At 39.7% G+C, this 23,194-nt stretch overlaps 1 protein-coding gene across 3 annotated transcripts; it reads right to left on the bottom strand.

Moving 5' to 3' along the window:
• Positions 1-8,742: 8,742 nt before the first annotated feature.
• On the bottom strand, positions 8,743-16,276 carry LOC115632380. Of its 3 annotated transcripts, none has more exons than XM_030529506.1 (6): positions 16,145-16,264; positions 15,903-15,955; positions 10,728-10,984; positions 10,460-10,597; positions 9,660-9,839; positions 8,743-8,872 (listed from the first exon to the last, which is right to left on the bottom strand). In XM_030529506.1, the coding sequence occupies exons 3-6, from the start codon at positions 10,942-10,944 to the stop codon at positions 8,850-8,852; spliced, it is 558 nt and encodes a 185-aa protein (XP_030385366.1). In that variant the 5' UTR covers positions 10,945-10,984; positions 15,903-15,955; positions 16,145-16,264; the 3' UTR covers positions 8,743-8,849. The 3 variants fall into 3 exon arrangements, with proteins under 3 accessions (XP_030385366.1, XP_030385367.1, XP_030385368.1); XM_030529507.1 differs by having other exon boundaries at positions 15,903-15,951; positions 16,145-16,245; XM_030529508.1 differs by lacking the exon at positions 15,903-15,955 and having other exon boundaries at positions 16,145-16,276.
• Between the last annotated feature and the right edge of the window lie 6,918 nt (positions 16,277-23,194).

Raw genomic sequence — 23,194 nt, 5'->3', positions numbered from 1 at the left:
ACTTCTAACTTTTCCATCTCCCCTTTCCTCCCCCATGTGTTCTCTAAATGTATGTGGGCTGCTTCTCTTTTCTCCTGGCGAAATTATAATTGGATTTTCGTGACAAGTTTTCGTTACGTTTTATGCTTTATGCTATCCTTTTTTTGCTGCTCGTATTGAAAGTTTTCGCACCTTTCGCTCTTGCCTTTTAGAGCTGATTGAGCGTATGTGAGGCCCTTTGGCACACCCTGCCATCGTAATTATGTTACCTTGGCCACTGCTGCCAGTCGCTTGTCCGTGTGCATTATGTTAATGACAACAACTACAACAATACACTTCCAAGCTGTGCCAGTCCATTGGACGCCGGTGGTAAAGGTTCAGCTAAGCGGCATCAGCACCACAGCAAAAGCTGACGGCCGCAGCGCAGACTGTAAACCTTTTGTGTTTTGTTTGAATATCCCTTTCCGGTGCTCCAGTGAGTTATTTCTTTCCGCCGCGCATTTCCGCGCCCCAACCATAACACACACACACACGTCCAGCACACATGAACACACACATAGTAGAAGGCCACGTGTCTCAGTTCGTCCGCTTGTTAAAGCTTCCTTTTTTGATGTTGGTATGCTTTTTTGATATTCGCTCCCTAAGCGCCGTACGGCGTCCCGCCCCCTTCATCAGCATAATGCAAACATCTGGCTACATGCGTACAGTATAGTTGCCTAGCAAGGATTTTCTAGGCTTTCGCCATGAAATAGATATGACATCTTGTCCAATCCTAGCAATACGGCCGGTCTTGCCTGCTAACAAATACTCCCATTGTTTATAATGTAATACATTTATTATGGTCGCATTGAAGTTCAAGTTGAGTGCCTTACATATGTTATCCCTTTTTTGCCAAATTCCTTCTGTTCGACTTCTGTTTTCTGAGCTTGTGTGTATTTACTAAGCAAGCTATCATATTACGTTTTATACATATGTATGTATTTGAATTGCTAGTAAGTATGTATCTAAATACTGCTACAGAAGGGATTTTTATATTAGTCAGATCATTAGGCAAAATCGATTTCAAGTCAATTGCAATTTTTTCTTTCATTTAACATTCGGCATTTTCTGTTGGAGAGATTCTCCACAAATTTCTACTAACAATTTTCAATTACTTAATTTGCACAGCAAACGAGCAACCACTCGAACCCCACACTGCTGATGATGCCTCACGCAGTCAGCTAAACTTTTTGTCTGGCCGTGCTAGCCTCAATATTTTTGCCCCATCCACCGCCTTTCTCTCCCATCCAGCGTTTATTGCGTACTCAATCGCGCGCCGCTTTGCAAATTACTTCTGAGCATACTTTAAAAACTTTGGCCCCGAATTTGATTAACGAAAAAAGAAGAGAAAACAATTTATAAATGATTTTGTTTTCATTTTGAATTGCTTTATAAGCTGTGCGCTCCTCATCCTCAAGAATATCGATTATCGACTAACGTACGCACAAATGATGACCCCGACATGGTCAGCTTAGGGGCTTCTTCCCTCCTCGTCAAATGTAAATTGATGACTTTTCAAGTACACAGTACGTCATGAAAATATGTTGACTAATCTGTCGTCGACACAGAAATGTTCTATGATCCGATACTTTAGTACCGTTCCTTTCTAATTAATAGCGGTATCAGACGTTATGCAGTGAAATAGGGAGAGCGTAGAATACTTATATGTATAATAATTATTTGTATGTATATACACATTCACATAGTTTATACAATCGACATATGGTTTTAATGGCATAGGCCATCACATTTTCGCAACTGTAATTTTAAGCCATTTTCTGGCCTGATTTGTTTTACAAGTGCAACGCAAGTGGTACTATTATAATAATTTCACAATAGCATGTTTTTGTGTTCGGGGTTAGTTAGCTTCCATTTAACAAACACATATTAGCATCAATAATGAGCCATACAGCTAGTAATTTTACTTTCCACTCAGTGTCTGCCTGGCACTACATACGTTCCTTCACACAACAAGCTATTACATCATGTTAGGCGCACGTCATTCAGAGTTCAATAACGAACAATTACTCCTATGTGTTAGAGTTGCCACTTCATTTAATGCAATGCGCCGCTCAAAGGATAGCCAGGACGATGGCTGCCCTCTATTTACTGCTTAGTGCGCTGCATACGCCGCTACATGTGTGCCTGTTGTGCTAGAAAATGAAAAAACAACAGCGTCAACTCTCCGTCATGCTTAGCTTTGCCACAACAATGAGCACATGGGCATGATAATAATGACTAGCCAAGCGTTTGCACAGCAGCAACAATAAACCAGGACTCTGTTCTGCTCTACACTGAAAATAACAAGCCACATACACAACCTTGTGCCAACACAGTGACAGGCGCAGCTATCACTGTACTTGGGTGCACTTAGTGCCTATGCGACCATTAGTTCAGGATTAGTTCTTAGCACCCATAAAATGTAAACCAAAAAATTTGAGAAATTTTTTCGTTATTTGAGAAATTTTTTCATTAAATATAATTTAAAAGCAAACTTAAAATATAATTATAATTCTTGCAATATTTTTAGCTTAACTATAAGATTAATCAACCTTAATCTGTTACCACTACTACTAATTAGATTTCTTGCAGTGTATTTTTCCCTGTGCGTACATATATGCATTGGTATGTGTATTGTCTAGTGGCCACGTCCTTTGTGATTTATGGCATGAATAATGCTCCACTCTTTCAATGCACAAGACTTGCTGCCATTGACTTTGCTTTAACTCCAATTGTGCAGTGCCCAGAACATGGCAGCCATTGCTGTCTTTATACTTATAAATAATATAAATAGGTCTGCATGACATTTATGTGGGTAGCTATATATGCCGTGACCATGTTGAAGGGTTATGCTTTTGCCGTTTGCTGGGTAATGTGCTATTTGCTATGGACAATGGGTACAACTCTGGACTATGCAACAGTTGCTGCAGCGACCTAGCTTTAAAATGAGCATATAATTTGCTTTTATCGCTGCCTTCTTTACATATCAATTATGTTCACTGGATGCTTCAGCAATTATTCGTTAAAGTTATTGCACTCAGCTGCTCGCGTTATCGCTGATTGCATTATGTATGCGACCAACCAGTAGGCGGAACTCCCCCAACCGGCTGGTAGAGAGGTGCCTGAACACAATTTAAACATAAGCTTCTGGCAGCTGCGTGACATTTGCATGAAGATGCGGATTTAACATTTTATCACATGCCATATTTTTCATCGTACTGCTTACTGTTGTTGCTCGCACACTCCCACTTTCTTCTTTGACAGAACTTTTACCTATCGCCGCGCTTAAACGGCGGTTTTATCCCTTATCATGCGCGCAGCAAACAAAAAAGGTTAAGCTGATAGCAGTTGAAAGAAAGTAGACAAGAAACAAAAGCGCAAAAGTAAGAGAAGAGTTTACCAGAAATGCGAACTTTCGTCGAAAAGCCAGGGGGCCAAGATTCTGACAAGCAATCCCACTGATGCACTGTGACCAGAAAAGAATGAAAACTAATTCCATCACAGGCAAAATCATTTATTCAGTTTAAGTACTATAACAAATTCAATTCAGCATTTTGAGGCACCAAACTTTAGCTACTCATAAAAATTAAAAACGTAATCCTTTGTAAATTTAAGTACGGTTGTTGCAAATATTAAGGCTAATATTTGAAATTTTGTCAATGCATTTCAATTTATTTATGCTTTGCATATTTATACTATCAAAAATTTGTCACCAATTAAATCTATTTACTCACAGTTCTAGCCTTCAATTCTGCCTTGATTTTTGATTCATTGATTTAATTGAGCCCAGTACGAACAATGTTAAGTGCATCAACTCGGTTGTTCATTTAATTATTCCTGAAGTGTATTAAAAAATTGCACTTGCAAAGTGTATCAGAAAAATGAAAACTGGTATTCCAAGTCACACCAATAAAATGTTTTGTTATTTTCCAAGGGCCTGCCCCACTGTGCTTGGCCCAACCCAACGTATTCCATGTTGTTTTTCACGAATTATTTTCCGCCACCCTGCGCTTGATAATCTAATGTCGTGCGTCTAGAGAATGTCAGCCAGCTATCGATCCAGCCGCCGGGCCGTTGTCACTTTACCCGTTGCGTCGCGTCAAGCGGAAATGATATTTCAGCCATTTGCATACATTGGCATTGGCATCGCCATCGCCAACGCCATTGCTCGCTGTGCTCGTTGTGCTCGTCAACGTCACTTCTGCGATTTCCCTTACAATTCAATATCCACACCAGTGGGTTTTATTTGAACGAAATATTATTTGGCATGCTGGCAACCGAACTCAAACTCGAATTCAAACCCCAATCCAAACCCAAAATTCAAACAGAGCCAAAGTTGCCAATGTCGCTGATGCTTGAGCTGATGCCGATGCTGATGCTGATGTTGTACCCGCGCTCAAGTGCCCTGAATAAATGATTGAATGCTGAAGTGAAAATAAACAATTTTTAGATGTGCTCATTGGGAATACACTGCTTCTGGCTGCCAACGGCAGGTTGGCCGGAGGATGGCGGATGGCAGATGACGGGTGGCAGAACGATAAAACGGAAAAACGACGAGACTACGTCCATGGCAAGTATTACGATTTGCGGCATCATCTTCGATTGGTTTTCCCTCCGCTACTCCTGCACGGAGCAGTGGCATCACTATGCAAATTTTAACTCAATCAAAATTGCAAACGATATAGGACGTGCAATTTTTTTCCGATTCACAATCGCAATTTACGGTTGATTTCGATTTGCTGGCTTACAAGTTCTCCTACGCTTATAGTTTAAGTTTAAGACGGGTCTCGGGGTTGATGACTTAGCTGTTGGTGTTGCTGTTGCTGGTATCGGCTTGTGTCTGAGCTCGAGTCTTTTTGGTTAATAATGGGAAAGGGCGTGCTTGTTGAGCCAACGCAATCGACTGTGGCAGGTAATTTAGATAATACTTTAGCAGCTTTCAAAATTGGATTGCTGGCAGGAGGCGTTGCAATGTCGTTCCCAATTGGGCTAATCAAACATTAGGATTTTGGTGCAAATCAATAAAGTTCTTGAGTTCGAACTATTCGAAATTTTTGGAAAACTGAGCTAACTAATAGCTAACTAAGAGCTAAATAATACGAAATTCAAATGTATAAGATATTGTAGTACAGAATCATCCCTATATGAATCGCTTCCAAAAGAAATATCAAATCTCCCAAAAATACAAGTGTTTGGCCTAATAAGTTTGTAAGAAAAACCACAATCAACTTTGTATACTCTGCAGCTAAAGGGTAATTTTTGAGAACTGATGAATCTATGATGTAGGGCCAAAAAATCTTGTTCTTATAAGGCAACTGAATAGAACAAATTCTTAAAGGTGAATCATTCCCACAGCATCAACATTTGTTGCAATGCATATACATGTGTATGTTTGTATGAATTGAATTAAAAATAAAAGTAAAAACATGCACATTTTATGGCAGGCATCCAGCCACCCAACGAGTTCTTTTGTGTGTAACCGCAGGCGTCAACAGGGCCGAGCCCAATCTCTGGTCGGGCACGTTGTGGCACGCAATGGCTGTGACTGTGACTGTGGCTGTGGCAGTGGCAGTGGCCACTTAAAGTGCACACAGCAAACGTAGTTCTAGCCATTGTTGTCGCAACACTAGCATGCCAGCATAAACACAAACACACACACTAACAGACGCGCACACAGACACACACACTGACTTACATACGGCGGCTGACCCGTGCCTACAAAGCAAACAAACATGGCGGCTTCCGCTGACGCTGCGCTCGCCATTGTTCGATGACCATGCCAACAATTCCGCTCTGAAAATGAAATACTGTCGTTGTTTCCTCGTTTATTTTTGCTGCTACCCGATACGTTGTTGCTTGTCTTGTTATTGTTAGTGTTGCTGTTGTTATTGCTGTACTACCGTTCTGGCTGCGCCTCTTTTTATTTTATTGTATTTCTTTCCCTTTTTGCACAGTCGTTATTATTTTCCAAAAATATTTCTTTCACAAATTGGCCGCATTGCCAAAAATGCAACGAGGCGATGCGGCCACAGACCGAGCGGTGAAAAAATTCCAACACGAATAGTTGTCCTTCTCCTGATAAGTTGAGAGCATACTGGTTCTCAGGGTCTCAGGCTCTTGGGCTGTCGCCGCACCCTTCCCTCGACCAACTTGTCATTGTTGTGCACTAACTGTGCTTGACATTATGCTAATTTGCGGTTGATGAATGATTCTCGCGCCTTCCTGACTTACCGCCTTGCTTTCGCAGCGCAGCTTAAGTTTATGTGAGCCTTTTTGTCGCTTGTACGAGTACGAGTACGGATATCTCAGATATGCAGCTGCTTTTGTTTTTATGGTCTCGTTGTGCTATCCTGTTTGTTGTTGTCATCTTGCCTGCCAACGTATCTCTGTCTGTCCCTGTCCCAGTCCTAGTGCCTGCGCTTGTGCTGGTTTCCGTGCCTGCCCCGTGATTTACGTGCAGTAGCTGGTAACGCGTGACTGCGGCTGACCCGTTTGGCAAGGAATTCATTCGCATTCGCATTCGCCTTCGCCTCCACCACTGCCGACGTCACGACCTCCGCCATGACAAAAGCCATGGCGCTGCGGCTTCTCCATAGATTTATGCATTCAAGTCTTGCGGCGCTTTTGTTAGTTTATTGGCGGTTGCTTAATTTATTTATGCTGTGCATGCAGCTGGCGGCGCATATTAATTGTTGTCTTAAGCAAATTGCGTGCATAAATTACGCATTTGTTCGGAGTAAACTTTGAGCCAACAACAAATAAAAGCAATATGTCTGTGCGCCGAACTGCAAGCGCATCGAACAATTAAAATGAAGTTTGAATTTAAAGAAATTTACCTATGTATGTATTGATGAAATTCTTAAACCTTTAATGGTTTCGCTAGTGAACCTGTAGGGTGTTATTCAAAAGTTGTTGAGCCCAAATAAAATTGTTAGCCACCCAGAAATTCTGAAGCTTGTTTTTTTGTCGATAGTTTTTGTTTCATTTATTAATAATATTTATTTTTATTAAAGTTCAGTTACTTTGTTTTTTTTCTTATTATTATATATAAATGTTTTCACTTAATTTTCTTCTTGCTCTTGTTCTGTTTTCATGTTGGGTTCTGTCATGTGTTCATGAGTTCGTTTAGCTTTAAATCTGTTGTTTAGTGTATGTGCCACAGTCTGAAATTGGAAGCGGATTTAATGGCCGCGTTTCTCCTGTTCTTTTCATCTTGTTTCTTGCTTCAAAAACTGGGGTAGTATGTTTGTTTGTTTGTATATAAATAAGTATGCATTGGTATGTGGTTGTTTTCGGTCTGGCTGTTTGTAAGTATATACTTGTATATGTTCGGTTATGTTGTTTACGCTGCTTATAGACGAAGACATTTAGTCATCATTAATTTATGAACATTATAAATTTGAATTATATTTTTCATTTCATTTAGAAAGCCACAAAACATGGCCTCCATTTGTGTTGTCATATTTATAATTAAAATGTATTTTTAGGCGCCGTGTGCATTTTGAGTTTTTCCTACATGCTACACCGGCCTACTAACATGATGTGTGTATTTATTTGTATTGTATGTGGATCTGAGCCTTTCCCTCACTTTCATTCACAGAATTAAGATAACACATCGTACAATAAATACATAAATATCAATGTGTTTGTTTGTGACTGTGTGTGTGTGTGTGTTGTATGTTTTGAGAAGTATGCTTTACTATAACTATCAATATCAATCCATATCCAAAGAAGTTCTATATATTGTGTATATATGTATGTATAGTAAATGATTTATTTTAATTTTAAAAATGTCTATTGCATTTCACGCGACCTCCGTACTCTGGCGTATTTGGCTTAAACTTCGCACTCACCACCAATAGCCCGTCTGCAATGTCGTACATACTTGATTTGGTATTATTTTTACAATATTTACACTAAGTGTCTCATTAAATGGTTTGTCTGCCTAAGTCTGCTGTATGCTTTACTTTACTTTACTTTAATTTACTTCACTTGCTTGCCTTTTACTCCACACCGTTAGTATTTCTGTACTGTTCTCTGCTTTTATTGAGATCAAATGGAGAAGCTGATAATTCCTTCGAAAATTGTACATCAATTTTCAATTTAATTCGTTTTTTTTTAATATTTATAATTTGTTGTATATTTCTCCTTTTATTAGATTTAGATTTTATTTATTACCTTTCTTTATTTTCTTGTAAAATTCAATTGAAGATCAACATGCTGCTAATTAAATGGAAAGTCTTCCAGTTTAAATTGTTAAACAATTTCTCGGTTTCTTCGGATTGTGTGTCTATGTCTTTGTCTTTGCCCCGAAACTTTCAGCTGTGTAGTATTTATTGATATTGGCTTATTCATTATACGTTTAGTTTTAATGGATTTCTGTAAGCAAGCTAAATAAATATGTATGCAGCTTTCTGCTATCAAATTACAGTTTCGTTTTCTTCTTCCTTTTACTTTTTTATTTACTTGTACATATTTTGCTTTCCATAAACTTTTTAATACGATTTGTTTAATTATTTGAATTACTGTCTTTTGTTTTCTTGGTATTCCCTTTGTGTGTATATGCAAACAAAACTACAACATTTAATAATTATGTATATTCATCAATTAATTTTAATGCTTTACGGTTATACATATATTATATCTGTCTGCAAGTGTTTTTCTTTTTCTCACACTCTGTGATAATTCTTTTGTTTTATTTTGTTCTGTTTCTGTTTAATTTTGCAAATAGTGGGGTCTCCAAAAAATTAGTGTGGGCTAGCAGAAAAATATAAAAACTAACGTTGGGCATTACAAATTATTGAGATTTTAGTAATTGGTGTGTAAAATACTTAAGCGCGTCCTTTGCGAGCAGCTGCATGTAATAAATGGAAACAAACATATATGAATACAAATATAAGTTTTTTGGATACCAACACGGGTTCTCGAACAAAACATAAAATGAAGTTTCGCTCTACCACGAACAATAAATAATAATATATCATAGTTTCACTGGCCACACCTTTTTCAATTTACAGTTGACCAACAAAACAAAAAAACTTGGCAAACACCACACTTCCTGCCTCAAGCCTTGCTACCAGGAACTTCCTTTTCTTCAATGGACGCCCACACCCATACCCACCATGCAGACGACAACGATGAACTCCCATGGGCAAGTCACCGTCATAGACAAAGACAACATGACTAATAGTTGGCTGTCGAAAAGCAAACAAATGGTCAGCATTTCGGAACAACGAAAACAAGGCATTGAACTTTTGGGAAAACAAGCGAATAAAGTGACCGAATCATGTCTGTCTGTCCGTCCCAGTGTCTCCATCCGTCTCTCTGAACTGTCGGTCTTCCTCTCTGTCAGCCGCACAGTAATCGGAGCCAGGTTACAATCCCCCATTCCGCTCTCCTTCTGACTCTAGTTAAATTGTTTGCAATAGCTATTTCGCTTTATAGACTTTGTCGCGCTGCTCCTTTCATATTAATTACGCTAATCAATTTAGTTTTTCCCCGTCCCCACCACCCATCCAACTGTCTAGCCAAATAGCTTTTGCTACAGCCCAAATGAAAATTAACAAAGGTAAATAAAATAGAAATAAACATGGTAGATAATGATAGAATGTGAAAGACTGGCAATTCAATTACCCACTCACCTTTGTCCTTGTTCTTGCGCTGTTCCTTAGCACTCTTATCCTTGGACTTGCCTGGCTTGCAATTCTTCTTGATGACACGTGTTGCTTCGCATGAGGGATCGCTGGTTGCCTTTAGTTTATCCGCCCGTGTCATTTGTCCAGTTGCGCACTCAGACCAAGAACCCTTTTCATAACGACAGGCTGCAAGTCACAAATAAATAATTAATAAGAAAATAATATTGTATTTTGTGTCACGAAGTTCAACAGTTATCGCATATAGTCATCAACTGCATTCTTTTTCGACCTCCTTCTGGTCGCTTTCATTCGCAACAGCAGCCATCACAGCCACAACATCCATTATGAACAAATAACAAAAGCCTTTCACGTTGCACAAATGCAATCATTTGCGACCACCATGTCGACCCGTAGCGGACGAGTGTTCAATATAAAATGTATGTACAATATATATAAATATACAAAGCCCGCACGTTGCACGCCATTTGCATTTTATAGTAAGTACATGGCGAGCTTTCAGCGCCAACCCGAAAACTGTCGCAAAATGTATGCAAATACTTGGGTAACTTGAAATATAATGAGCTTTATTATAACATTTCCAATTATAATAAAGCGTCAGAAAAAAGCAATGTGTTTTGGCATTCTGTTGGGTAAGTAACTGGAGGGATCTTGGAACACAAATTAGTGTTCACCTCCGAGCTAACAATCAGCATATTTTAAATTACTTGTCTTCAACACTAATATCAAGTACTCTTCTAGTAAAATGTACATTTCAAAATATTTGTAACAAACTGTTTCTCACTTACCTTTTTTGCATTTCTTTTGTATGGTGCGGGTCTGATCGCAAGCCGGGTCCCCCTTTTTGAGTGTCAACGTTCGCGAACGCGTATTAGTTTTGGTATCGCACTCAGTCCATGGATTTTTGCCATAACGGCAAGAAAGACCTTCAATGAAATAGATGTGAGGAGTAAATGCAAACATATAGTATAAGATCAGTGTTTTCATATTCCCAAGAAATTTCATTTTGATTGATAATAAATAGTATATAAGAAAGAATAAAGTATTTTTACTCACCATCGCTCTTCGTTCCACGTTCGTTACGTATTAACACCTCGTGCTCATCTTCCTGCCAGACCTCACCCTGTAGGATTGTCCTGGGCTGAGTCTGTTCGGCAACGGGCAGTGCTAGGGGCGTCTCTTGAACCTCTGTGGTGGCGCTCACTGTGCAGGAGACTACCGCCGACCATGACATGAGCACTGCCAGCAGCAGCTTGGTGGAATTAGGTCTCATTTTGTAACTGTTGTAGTCGCCCTTTACTCGTTGGTGCTTGCTGGAAATTACAAACAAACAATCCACAATCATCATCAATTTTTATCCAAATAATAATGATTAGGGCAAAGCATCTCTTCAAGTTCTTGCCATGAACTTGGGCCTTTGAGTGATTAACTAAGGCTTACATTAAATTTGAAATGAAATTGGCATAATTGTGTTCGCGGCGCACATAATATTACATCTAATACCCTCAACATCATAATTGTTTTTATTGATTTTTGTCTCAGTCGCCACCTAAAGACTTAGCTCGTTCAGCTTGTTGGCTTTGCTTGGATTTTTTCCCAAAAGCCTATATATATATTTATATATAGACCTAATGTCAGGTCTAGACAACTTGAGCCGCTTAAGTGGCACCTTAAGATTTTGCAATTAGCCTCTTCAGACTAATGCAACCAACGGGGGTATCTGCAAACTTAAAGCGACTATGCAAAGTTTCAAAAAGAACATAACACACGGTACGGCAATAAAAGCTCTTGAAAAACTTTAAATGCTACTTTGGGGTGTGCCATCAAAGGGGGATACATTAAATTGGCACACACACATACTCTTATGCACATGTACGAGTATTCATGTGGTAGTATGTCGAAGTGGATGCCACCGCAATTCTTGGCGCTTTTGACGGAGGCGGAAGTGCTGCAAGCAATGTGCTTTATTTTTGTTTAGCAAACGCACACATACGAGAACACACACATGTACACAAATGTGCTTACAGCGCTGTCGACACACATAAGTAGGAAGACAAAAGTTAGGCACACAAAAACTAACAGTCAAGAAAAGTTTCAACAAGCGCCTACAGAGCAGTAACAAAAGCAGCAACGAGCAGGCGCATTGCCGCAAAAACACAGACTTGTCTTGTATTTAAACTCTACATATAAGTATATACGTGCACATGACAGACACACACACAAACAGAAATGCAGGAGCACATTCGCCAGCAAATTCGCTGCCATTTTTTAATGGTTGCCGCCGCACCAGCCACAAAAAACAACATGAACGTGCATCCAGGCAAGATAAAGTCTGTCCCTCTGTCTGCTGCCTGCTGTTTGCTGCATGCTCTGCCCCCTCATGGCCCCTCCTGCATAACAAGCCGTTTGTTAGCTGTGTTTATTTTCCATTGCATACTTTAGGGCTTAAGTGTTTATGTGTGTTAGTTTATTTATGCAACACGCCGTTACGCAACCGTGCGAGTAAGACAACTGCATTTGTATAAACACGCGCATGCATGTTTGTATGTGTATATCTGCATGTTTGCTTGTCTGCTTATGTGCATGCAGATTTTAGTTAACTATGTATTTGCATACCGGAAATCTTGATGCATCTTATTCACAAGCATACACACGCACACCCACACACACACAAACATACATATTTGCGCACATAAGCCGCCATGTTTATTTGTATCCTCTGCATTTCGTTTCATTCTCTCTTTTTCTGCTTTAGTTTTGTGCCTCAAAGCGCTTGTGTGTGTGTGTGTGTGCACAGGAAATGAGAAATTTATAAGATTAGCGTCGTGCGCTGCTGTTGTTGTGTTTTGTGTTTCTTTCTGTGTCTGCTTGGATCAGGCGAATAGCACTGCCTTGTGAACCTACGTAGTCCGGGAGGTATACAGTGAATGAAAAGGCAAGCTGTATCGAATATTTGTGTTACTTCTTATGATATTCTGTTGCAGCCATCAGAGAACATGTTTACGTCGTAACACTAACAAGCCCGTGGAGCTAGCACTTTTATAAATAATTGTCTAAAGCCGAGAAACTGTTATGACTGAAAAGGTTTATACATACGATTTCAATTATACTTTCATAAATGTTTTCTAGAAATACGAATGACTCACAAAAATGAAAAAGTATTGTGAAATTTATGTTCAATCTATATATATACAAATGGACATATCTATATATATATATATATATATATATATATGTATGTATATATATACTTCAAAGCCGCTCAACCGATTTTGATGAAATTTTGCGGCAATATTCAAAATAGATCCGTTGGTAAACCTGTGAAAACATCTTTTGGTAAAAAAAAAACATAAAATCAAAAAATATAAGCAAAAAAGAGCAGCTGAAAATGCCAATGAAAGCGAATCACGAAATTGCATCCACAGCTGATCAAAGAAACACAGACAGGACGCGAATACAGACGAATAAATGTATACGGCGGTGGGTACTCAACTATAATCAAGGATCTAATAGAAACCATAACGTCGGAAAGCTTACAAAGCACTACAATTCAGTGGCGCAGCAACGCAAGCCGAATACGCTAGTTGACAAAGAAGAATAATATGTAAAGGTGAAAAATTGTATCTCCTGCATCCAATTTATGTAATAGGTTTATTCTAAGCTTGGCAACTTGGTACAACAAAAATTAATTCCTTAATATGAGTATTTAATAGTTCTTCATAGTCTAACAGAAGATCCGTATATTATAAAAATACCCATTGAAAAACAATAAATGATATTAGAATGCAATGAATTCATTTCGGCAATCAATCTCAGTCTTATTCTCTTCATATATGTATTCCCGTTTGCCAGGGCACTTCGGCATGCTGGGAAGAGGCGCAATACAGAGAGCCGAAAAACGCCAAAAACATGGCATCCTGTACTCAAGCAGTTATTTGATTCAGTGGCGCGTTTCGTTTGCTGCCTTGTTTACAGCGATATCCTGTTCCATTTATGTTTGGCTTTATTCTATGATGTTTCTTTTCAGACGTGCAACTTTACCTCAACGGCAACAGCATTGAATTTCAATTTTCCTCAGATGCCTATGGGTGCCCGTGCTGCGTTTCGCCTCGTTGGTACTGCTACCTACCCAAGCACCCCCACAATTTCAAATTTAATTTTAATCTTATTGCTCAACGAAATCAAATATTGAAATTAAGTATCGTATCCACTTCCTCTCGCAATGACGGCGTATTTTCCAATTCCGTGTGCCGCCAATTCGTTGCTCAGCACATAACAAGACCAACAACCGAAGTGGCCTGGCCTTGATTCGGCAGCCTGTAATGGGAAGCCTTAAAACGTCGTATTTGCCGCCGCCGTACATGGTACATGGTTGCCAAGACATACTATATGATTGATTTTTAATTGCAATGTATTTTTCCCAATTACTGCGTTGCCTTGACCACTTTCTGCTGCGCAATCTGTGCATCAGATCTCCCATCATACCACTACTGAGTTTGGGGTAAACTCCTTCCTTTTGCTTAACTTTTGGCACTCAGCCAGATTTCAGCGCTGTTTTCCACATTCTTTTTTTTTTTTGTATACTTTGAAATATGATGCCATTCTTCTCGACCATCACAGTTGATGAATTTTCACTCCCTGTCCCTTAGCATGTACATTTCACACTAATAGGATGCCGTGCACACAAATATATCGGCTTTCTTTATTTTGTATCCTAATTGTGGAAATTGTGGCACTTGACTCGCGTTACCTTGCCTTCACTCATTACAATGCTCTGATATTAATCAAAACTGACAGAAACTGCGTGCCAATTAGGGGAACTCTTCGCATATGTGTCTATATATCTAATGAAGTGCGCTTTCCCAAGGGTATGCTCATTCGGTTACTTGTCTGTGTGGCTTGAGGCTCTGTGAGTCCTTTGGGACTTGAAATGTTCGTTTGATTTATTAAAACCGGTTAATATGCATTATTTGCGAGATAAATAGCTACGCCTATATGCATTTTCAACGAAATTTTGTATGATATTGCGAATTTCCTTAACTGTTTCATAAATTAACTTATAAGAATGAAGAATGTTAATTTTAAGAGTTGGAAAAATTAAACTATATTGGACAAATTCCTTTAAAGTTTAAGGTAAAAACAATTTAATTTAAGTTATTTTTGGGCCATTTTACTTGACTACATGACAATAAATGAAATATTACACAACAAAGAAAATTTCTGTAGCTTGTCAACTTTATTTCTTAAAATGATTCGTTCTATACTAAGCCTACAATTTTTCTAAATACCACAACCGAAATTCGTTGTTCAATTTTTCCCCAAATGAGAGAATTTGATATGCGATTCAAAGTGCTTACAGAATAAGTTGTTGTGAGCAACAATTTACATATTTTTCTCCCACTATAGTTAGTGGTACATTTTCCCCTTAAAGTAGGCAATACATTTTTAGACTAAAACTATAGTAAAAGCATGCCCGCACATTTATTTCTTGAAGCGTATTCCCCATGCAGCTTGTGCATTTTACCCTAATTTGCCTTATTTCCCACACTAATTATCGTGCATAGATGTGCACGAGTATATCTGTGCACAGTCGTGGCGGGCTGCGTGTATGCCAACTGATTTGTGGTTAATTAAGTTTTATGTCCATTTGCCATCGCATTTCATTGCGATTCGTCTCGCCTCGCCTCGCACTGCCTTGCCTTAACGCCACGCAACGCATTTGGAGCATTAATCTATGCGCCCGCAATTCCATTTCCATTTTCGTATTCGCACACTGCGCCAGCACTGCTTTAATGGCGTTCTTTTGCATGTTGTGTGTCTGTCTGTCTGTCTTCGTTCCTGTCTGTATCGGTGTCATGTTTGTTTATGTGAGAACATACGCTCAAACACACACATGCGTGTGCATTACGAGTCCTTTTGCATTTAATTACTGAACATTTCATGTTGTAGTGTGATGCGACTGACACAGATATGTTGAGTGTATTGAGGTTGCCCAAACAGGAATGCAAATTCGCGTTAATTGAATGCGTGTTTGTGTGTGCGTGACAGGCGCAAGCATTGAATACAGCTAGCAGTAGATCGAATCAGTTTATGGTCCTCTATACAGCAGAGCCTACAGCTTATGTTTTTAATAAAGCTAAGTGCTGTACCAAGCCACACGCACAGTACAGTGACAAGTGGGGCCAGTGGGACAAGCGTTGCTAAAATTCAGAGACAAATGTTTTTGCTTACCCTCAGCTAATGGAGCAAGAAGCCAATGAAGCTAGTGCTTTTATCCTTTCTGTCTAAACGCAGGCACATTCAAGTAAACACAAAGAACAAAACACACAAATAATTAGAAATATTGCTTAACAACTCCACCATGTCTGCGAATCGCAAATAAATTATTATTAGTGGTCGAAAGTTTTTTCAAAATTTGTATTTCAAGCTACGTTTCATGCTATGTTCACCACCAACGCAAATTGGAAACTAACCGTTATACACACACAGTGCGCACACAGGACACACACACACAAACACAACTGAGCAGTTGGTAAAGTTTCAGATTGAACACTTGGCTGCTGGCCTAGCGAATGTTGGCAGATTTTAATCAACTGTTCACGAAGCGCGTCACTTTAGAACTGGCTGGCATGTTGAGCGAGCGGCAGCATAAAAGGCCAACACATAAAATCCTACAGGACATTATGCTCACAGCGCGAGTGCACTCGCTCACAACGCGCTTTCAAGCGCATCCCTCTCTCTCTTCTTCTCTCTCTCGCTCTGCCTTTCTCTCTTTTGTTCTGGTACAGCTCGGGCCATTTTATCAATGAGCTGCGCATGTTCCAAAAATAAATAAATTCACGTTTTATTTTTATCCATGACGGTGTTCCACTCAGTTGCTGGTCCTTGTTTTAGCTTTGAGTGTGAGTGCATGGCAGTTAATCCTGTTCTGTTTTTTTTTTTGCGTTTTTGTGGATAAGTCATTTTGCATCAAAGTATACGCAGCATTAAAACTGCACTCAAAGGACAACAGTCGTCCCGTATTTTTCAATGTTTTTGATGTAAGATATAGACGATCATCTGATCTTGCATCCACTTTATTTGTTGCTAGTGTTTTAAAATAAAGTAAAAAGATAAAGGCATGACTTCCAATTCCAACCTCTATTTCGGTACGGAATAAAATGTGAAGTCTTTTCCAACCGCCCTTCCAAAGTTTCTAGAGACATTTGAAGAGTACAAAAATACACAAACTAACGGAAAAGGAGTTTCGAACATCGTTTTACTAACAAAATAAAACATAAAGATTTTCATCAATACGATCTAAGACATGGAAATATGGGAAGCTTGGGTAAATGTTATTTCAAAATTGCTGGGTCAGATCATTATTATCAAAATTGCTAATGGTATACAAAAAACGACTAATCGCTCAATCTATTAACGTCCTTTACGAAATACCAAATATCATGCTCGCAAGACGCTGCAACCGGGCGCTTTCATCCCAAACACAAACACCGACATCCTTGAACTTTGGGGGCAACATGTTAGCTCCCACGGCACGCAACTATGTAATGTGGAATGATAAACGTTTTGCAGTGCATGGACGTTTGCACGGTTCGCCAGTCTCCTTTTATACTTTGCCCAGTGCTTTGCCTCATGCGAGTATGCTGCCAGTTTTTAGTTGCTGCCTTGGTTGGCTATGGGGAAATTGCATTTTTTTTATAACCGGTTGCATCGCATTTGTATTGGCGCATTCATCATACGTGCGGTGTGCCGGCAGGCAGAAATAATGATTTCGGGAAATGATAGCACACACGAGGCATGTGCTCCGAAATGTTCACAGTCGTGCGTATTAAATTCTGTAGCCATAGCAATTTCCTTGCTCGCTTAGTTTATGTGCAAATTTGTGCATGCGCCACTAAGTTGCGGAGCAGTTCAAATGCAGATGTATGTGTGTATCCCACATAATGTATGCAAGCATTGTGCTTCCGCTCTAGCGTTCGTATCTTGGTAAGAGTTGTCTCTCCCCAATATTTTGTAGCGGGAATCTATGCGTCAATGAAAATCAGCCGGAAAGCGAATGTCGGATTACAAAAAAATTATCAGTATTTTTTGAGCTTGTATGAAAACTATCAAGTCATACAATGACAGATAATCCTTGAAATGTCTTTCGAAGTTTGACATTTTCGAAGAGCATATTTCATTATATTTCTTGCAATTTCTTGTGTCTGCATCGTTGATTGTCATTCATATTTTCAAGCGCCTAAAATGTGCCCCACAATAAGCCTGCATATATAATGTACTTGTGTGATATACTCGTGTATGTATACAAACACGCACACAAGTACTTTGGCATTGCCTTTTGGTATTACTTCAGCTTAACTCGTTATCCGGTTGGCAGTGCACCCAAGATAGACTGACTGACTGCCTTCCTGCCTTCTTGCCTACTTGCATCGCGTTTACCTACTGCTGCCGACCGCCTGGTCGTCTAGCATGAACAGAGCGTATACTACGTGTATAATCACTCGACAGCGCGACCTCTAGGCTTCGTAATGAACCATCGTTGCTACAGCTCTTCCTGTTGGTTTTAACCACCGTCATGTCGCACGTTCTCACATCCTGCCGGTGCTGTTTCGTGCCCATAATGCCAGCTCATCATCCAAGCGCCCGCGACGACCCTGCGCGCTTTTTCTGCTCGTTAAGTTTCCGTGTGTGCAAAGTTTAAAAACTGGCTAAAGTCGCTTCTGCCGCAACACAACTAACGCTCTTTCTGTATGGGGTGTCCCCCGTCTGCCCCCTCTGACTCACTACACGCTTTTAACGTGCTTCATTTCGATCTACACCAGCGGGTTTTAGCGTCAGTCAAGCGTTGCTTGCCTCGTCTGCATGCGGCGCCTTTTTGCGGTTAAATTAAATTCTATGCACTAGTCTACAGCTGTCGTTGGACCCAAAACAATCCAGGCCCAGCTCCTCATCCTAGGCGTAAATTAAAATTTTAATGAAAAGCTGTAGCTTAATTGCGAAAGCAGAAATAAGAAGATTTCATATGGGAAGCAGAGGCCAGTTGCCTGTACACATTATTGTAATCAATGCTCGTGCCTTCTCTGGGAAGAGATTCCTACCGACTAAATGGCAGCCATGATGCCGGTATTGCAGTGCTGCGTCATCATCAGCGCCAGCGCCAGCGTCAACGCCATTGACAGCACAAATAATAACAAAGGAAATTAAAAATCACGTGATAAATCGTCCACAAACGGGAGAGAGCGGCGTTGGGAAGAGAAGTGGTAAAGTGATTGTGACAACCAAAACAAAATCAAAGCTTCAGAAAACTCGCAAAAGTAAATCAATCTTGTGATGCGTCAGTCGACAGAAAGGAGACTGAAAAGGATGAGAGCGAAGCATTTTGAGCACTTTTCTTTGGAAAGAAAGCAACGCAAAATGCGCAAATAAATAGTATTTAACGTAAAATGCGGAGTCATTGTATTTACTTGGCACGCCTCCAAACACCTCAAAAATGTTATTAAAATAATTGTAGTGGAAAAAGTAAACAAAAGCCGGAAAGGACGACAACAGAAATAACAGTGGGAACTGAGGTCGATTGATGAGCATGTCCAGAAAAATGGGCAGCGTCATTATTGATTGTACGCCTGCCTATTAATATCAAATGATGTGCAAGTACTATTAAATTTTACTTATACGAAGTATATCCAGTCACTTCAACATATATGAGCGAAATTTAGTAAATCGATTTATTTATTGAGCAGGCGATCAGATAGACTCGTATGGATCGATGCATTCCACCACTGACGTTCCTACGATATTCCCGGCACTATTTCCTTTTACTTGTTTTTTTGTCAAGAATGTAATAAATGACCAGCAATAGTTGAGTAGCGACAAACAAAACACAAAAGATATACGAGCCGGCAGCGAACAGTAGGTAATAGTTGGGCGGCAAGCAAAAGTGGGACAGGACAATCGTGTGGCAATTGATTGATGAGTGCCACTTGTAGAACGTGATAAAAATGTGCGTCGGCTGTAACGAGGGGGTGTCTATGCGATGGGAACTGCGAATGTTACTGTGACGCGTTTAAATTTATCGTGCCTGTACTACATATTTTTTTCGAAGTGAAATAAATTGCTCGGCATTAAGTCATATCAAATAACAAGCACGCATACACAGATTTAGCTATCCCGTGTTAAACTGTAATACTGATATTGGTTTTATTGGCAGAGATCATCAGCAAATTTGCCCTCCGCAAAGAGTTAAAATAAACGTTTGCGTACTTTTAAGCGTTCAAAACTAGAATGGTCCGGAGTGTTGGCTGTAACTATTATGGAAGTTACATTTATCTTACCTGCAATCCCAGCTCACATATTAAATCCATTGTTGGGCTAAACAAGAATTAGAGGACTTTTGATTTTATATCCCACACACAAATCCAAAAATGGCATAGAGACCATTTGAAAACAAATAACGAGAGCTACATCAAATGGATATGCCAATTTGTGTAATCAAAATGGCCAGAATCGAAAACCACACAAGTGTTATTTTATTTTAGCCCTGACCAACAAGCCGCAATTCCGACTACCACCTGCCCATCTAACTACCTAACTGTGTAACTACACAGACATTGGTGTAATGTATGTTTGCAGACTATGTGTTTGTTTGCGCAATGCAATCGAATTGAAATCTATTTAAATAGTTTAGCTAAATGAGTGCGCAGTTGCAGCTGCCAACCATGTTTACGATATTTGCCCAGCTCAAATATTTATGGAAACGATTTCAACTCGAATGCCTATAAAGTTCCAGAAAGCGTACACATGGGCAGACGCAGGGTTTCATTTGCTCGTTGGCACACATGCAATTGCATAATGCACCACTTTTCCAGTACGAGAATGTGCTTCAAATTTGCACGCTCCGCGGTCTAAAGCAGAGCAAAAAGAATGTAGAGAGCACTGGGACCCTGATGCTAGACAAAAATCTACATGATGAGCTAGATGCACTGCACAAATTAAAAAACAAAGTAACATTTTCAAATCACGACCATTGAATATTTCATCTAACTGGCTTGGCCTTTTTATTAAACTTCCTTTTGTGTGGTGTTGGAAGTTAATATATTGTTTCCGTTTCGATATTTATTCCAACCCTTTTTCTCTGTGTGCGGTGTATATCGTACTATAGTATAGTGGGTTGTGTTGATGGCCATGTGTGCATCAGCGGCCAGGTAGCTGCAATGCGTTGGCGCCAAGTGCGCCATAAAGAAAATTCCACTTGAACAAATGACATAAAGTTTGGTCATTTGGTTGTGCTGGCTACGTGACGCGGCTGCGTTTTAATTGCATTGCGTCCAACACATGCGGGGACGGCAGTGACGGTGATGGCCACAAATTTAGACACGTATGCATGTGTGGGTGAGCAGACGCCTCGTTATTGAGACCAACAGCTGTCATAAAATTTAATAATGTAAATGTAATTAAGTCGGCTGACTGGGCCAAGCGTTGCACACAATTCACATGGCCACAGGCGATGGACATCAGCTCGACAAGCCGCAACACAAAACGGGAAATTAGTGTTGTCATCGGACAGCACCTGCCACCCAGCTGCCACCCACCTGAGCTGCCACTGCCACGCCAGCAGCTGAGAATGGTTGCTATTTGATTGTATGGCCCAGCCGCTGATTTACTCGCGTCTGTTGTATGTGCCGTTTAATATCCTTACGCTACATCGGCTTGAATTAATAATTAATTAGTTGCAGCTCCCAAATGTATGCAACAATATTTGTGCGCAACACACTGTACGATAAGCATATGTGCGTGTGTGTGCGTGAGTATACACAGCCATTATTGTCAACGTGTTTTATTCAGGAATATTTTCTGCATGTTAGGAGATTTTAATGGGGACGAAATGCTTTTGTCTGACTTTCTGGTAGCCATATCTACAATTTCCGTAAAATATTGTTTATTTTAGTTTAAATAGGCCTAATTTCATATATACAAATAATAATAAATAATTAATCCTCCAATTTCAAAAAATCAGAATTGCAAATGGCGTGAGGTATCATTTTTCTGTTCTGCCAACTTAATTAATTCACATAAACGAGTAAAATAAGAAATAAAAAGCTATAGCTGCATTCATCTGACCCATATAGCTGCGCACATATTTCCACATTTTCGCATTTTCACTTACATACTTCAATCACAAAAGCGCAAACGTGGCACGCAAACTTGAGAAAAACCTTTCGAAAATCTGCTCAAGTGTGAATGGCAGGGGCGACAAGTATCATTAGTAGAGCAACGAAATGCTGAAAAATTTAACTGCCAGCAAATAGTTTTTACTCCGACTGCGTCTTCACACGGCAAATGGTAAGACCGAGTGCAAAATTAGTGAGAGAAGAGGTGGCAGCCACGGCAGGCAACCAACTTAAGCAAAGTGCACTGACTGCAAATGCTTGAGGCAGGTTGTTATACTCGTATAAGTGAGGGGGAAGTAGTACGAGTATGCTGCATATTCCTTTCAGTTTAGCTCCTCTGAATGCGATTGCGTGACCGAAATACGAAAAATTCAATTTTGTTGAGTTGTTCGATGTCCGTTCATATGGCAATGAAACGCTGCTTCGAGTAGCAACAACTACAACAACAATATTAAAAAAAACCTTCCTCCGAAAGATAAAGAAGACAAGTAAATTAGGACAAAAGATGCCACTTTATGGAATATTACCCTTAAAATGCGAGAATACAAGATATAAGTGCACATTTTATATTCACAAGCAAATGTACACATAAACTAATAATTGGTTCTAACAAAGAAAGGAATCTTGCTCCACCTTCAATAAATTGATCATTTTTATTTACAATAAAATTATTTGAATAACAGTTGTAACCAAAGAAACCAGCTAATCAATCATTCAAAGAAAAATTACATATAAAGGCGTTGTTTCTGGAGCCCTACCTTTCAAAAGCTGCTGGCCGTGCATTTAATAGAATTTAATGGACGAGCTATGCTCGCAGCACTCTGCCCCCCAATTCTGTGTTCTGTGCGCAGTCAAGTCGAAAGCCGTAATTTAGTGGGACCACAATGCCAGTGCGAATGCTATGCGAATGCCCTCCAGCCACAGTGCATTTTTGGCACTGGCCATAGCCTGCCGCTTAACAGAAATGCAGATGCAGTCGAGCAAGAGATCACGTGCGCGGCATTCATTTGTAATTTAATGCCGTGTGGTGTTCTCCGTGCCGAGAATCTGCACGCCCACCATGCCCTGCCCCTTCTTAATTGAGCCACAATTCAGGCGGTCACATCCAATGCACATTTAGGCTAAAAGTCGAAAACGCGACCAGATAAAGGATATTATTCATTTGGAATGCTTGTTCCATATGGAAAAGAATAAAATCGACATTATGTGCTCATTAATTTAAATTCAATTATCTGTGGTGCACAGCTCACAAGCAAGAGTACAAACAACATTATTTTTAAATACATACATATTATTTGCATAAAGAATTTCATAAAAATATTGCAAATCATCGCGCACAGATTTTATTTGCAGCTG

The sequence above is a fragment of the Scaptodrosophila lebanonensis genome, unplaced genomic scaffold (assembly GCF_003285725.1).
Source record: "Scaptodrosophila lebanonensis strain 11010-0011.00,11010-0021.00 unplaced genomic scaffold, SlebRS2 tig00001415-arrow-pilon, whole genome shotgun sequence".
Classification (NCBI taxonomy): Eukaryota; Metazoa; Arthropoda; class Insecta; order Diptera; family Drosophilidae; genus Scaptodrosophila; species Scaptodrosophila lebanonensis.
Note: the sequence above shows the minus strand (reverse complement) of the source record. Positions and strands in the feature narration are given on the sequence as shown.

Excerpts from the sequence above, each read along its gene's own strand:
- LOC115632380 (XM_030529508.1), bottom strand. The coding sequence starts at position 10,944 with ATGAGACCTAATTCCACCAAGCTGCTGCTGGCAGTGCTCATGTCATGG. Across the intron at positions 10,598-10,727 it reads ACGTGGAACGAAGAGCGATG|GTCTTTCTTGCCGTTATGGC; the intron begins GTGAGTAAAAAT and ends ATTTCATTGAAG. Across the intron at positions 9,840-10,459 it reads ACAAAAGAAATGCAAAAAAG|CCTGTCGTTATGAAAAGGGT; the intron begins GTAAGTGAGAAA and ends TGTGACTTGCAG.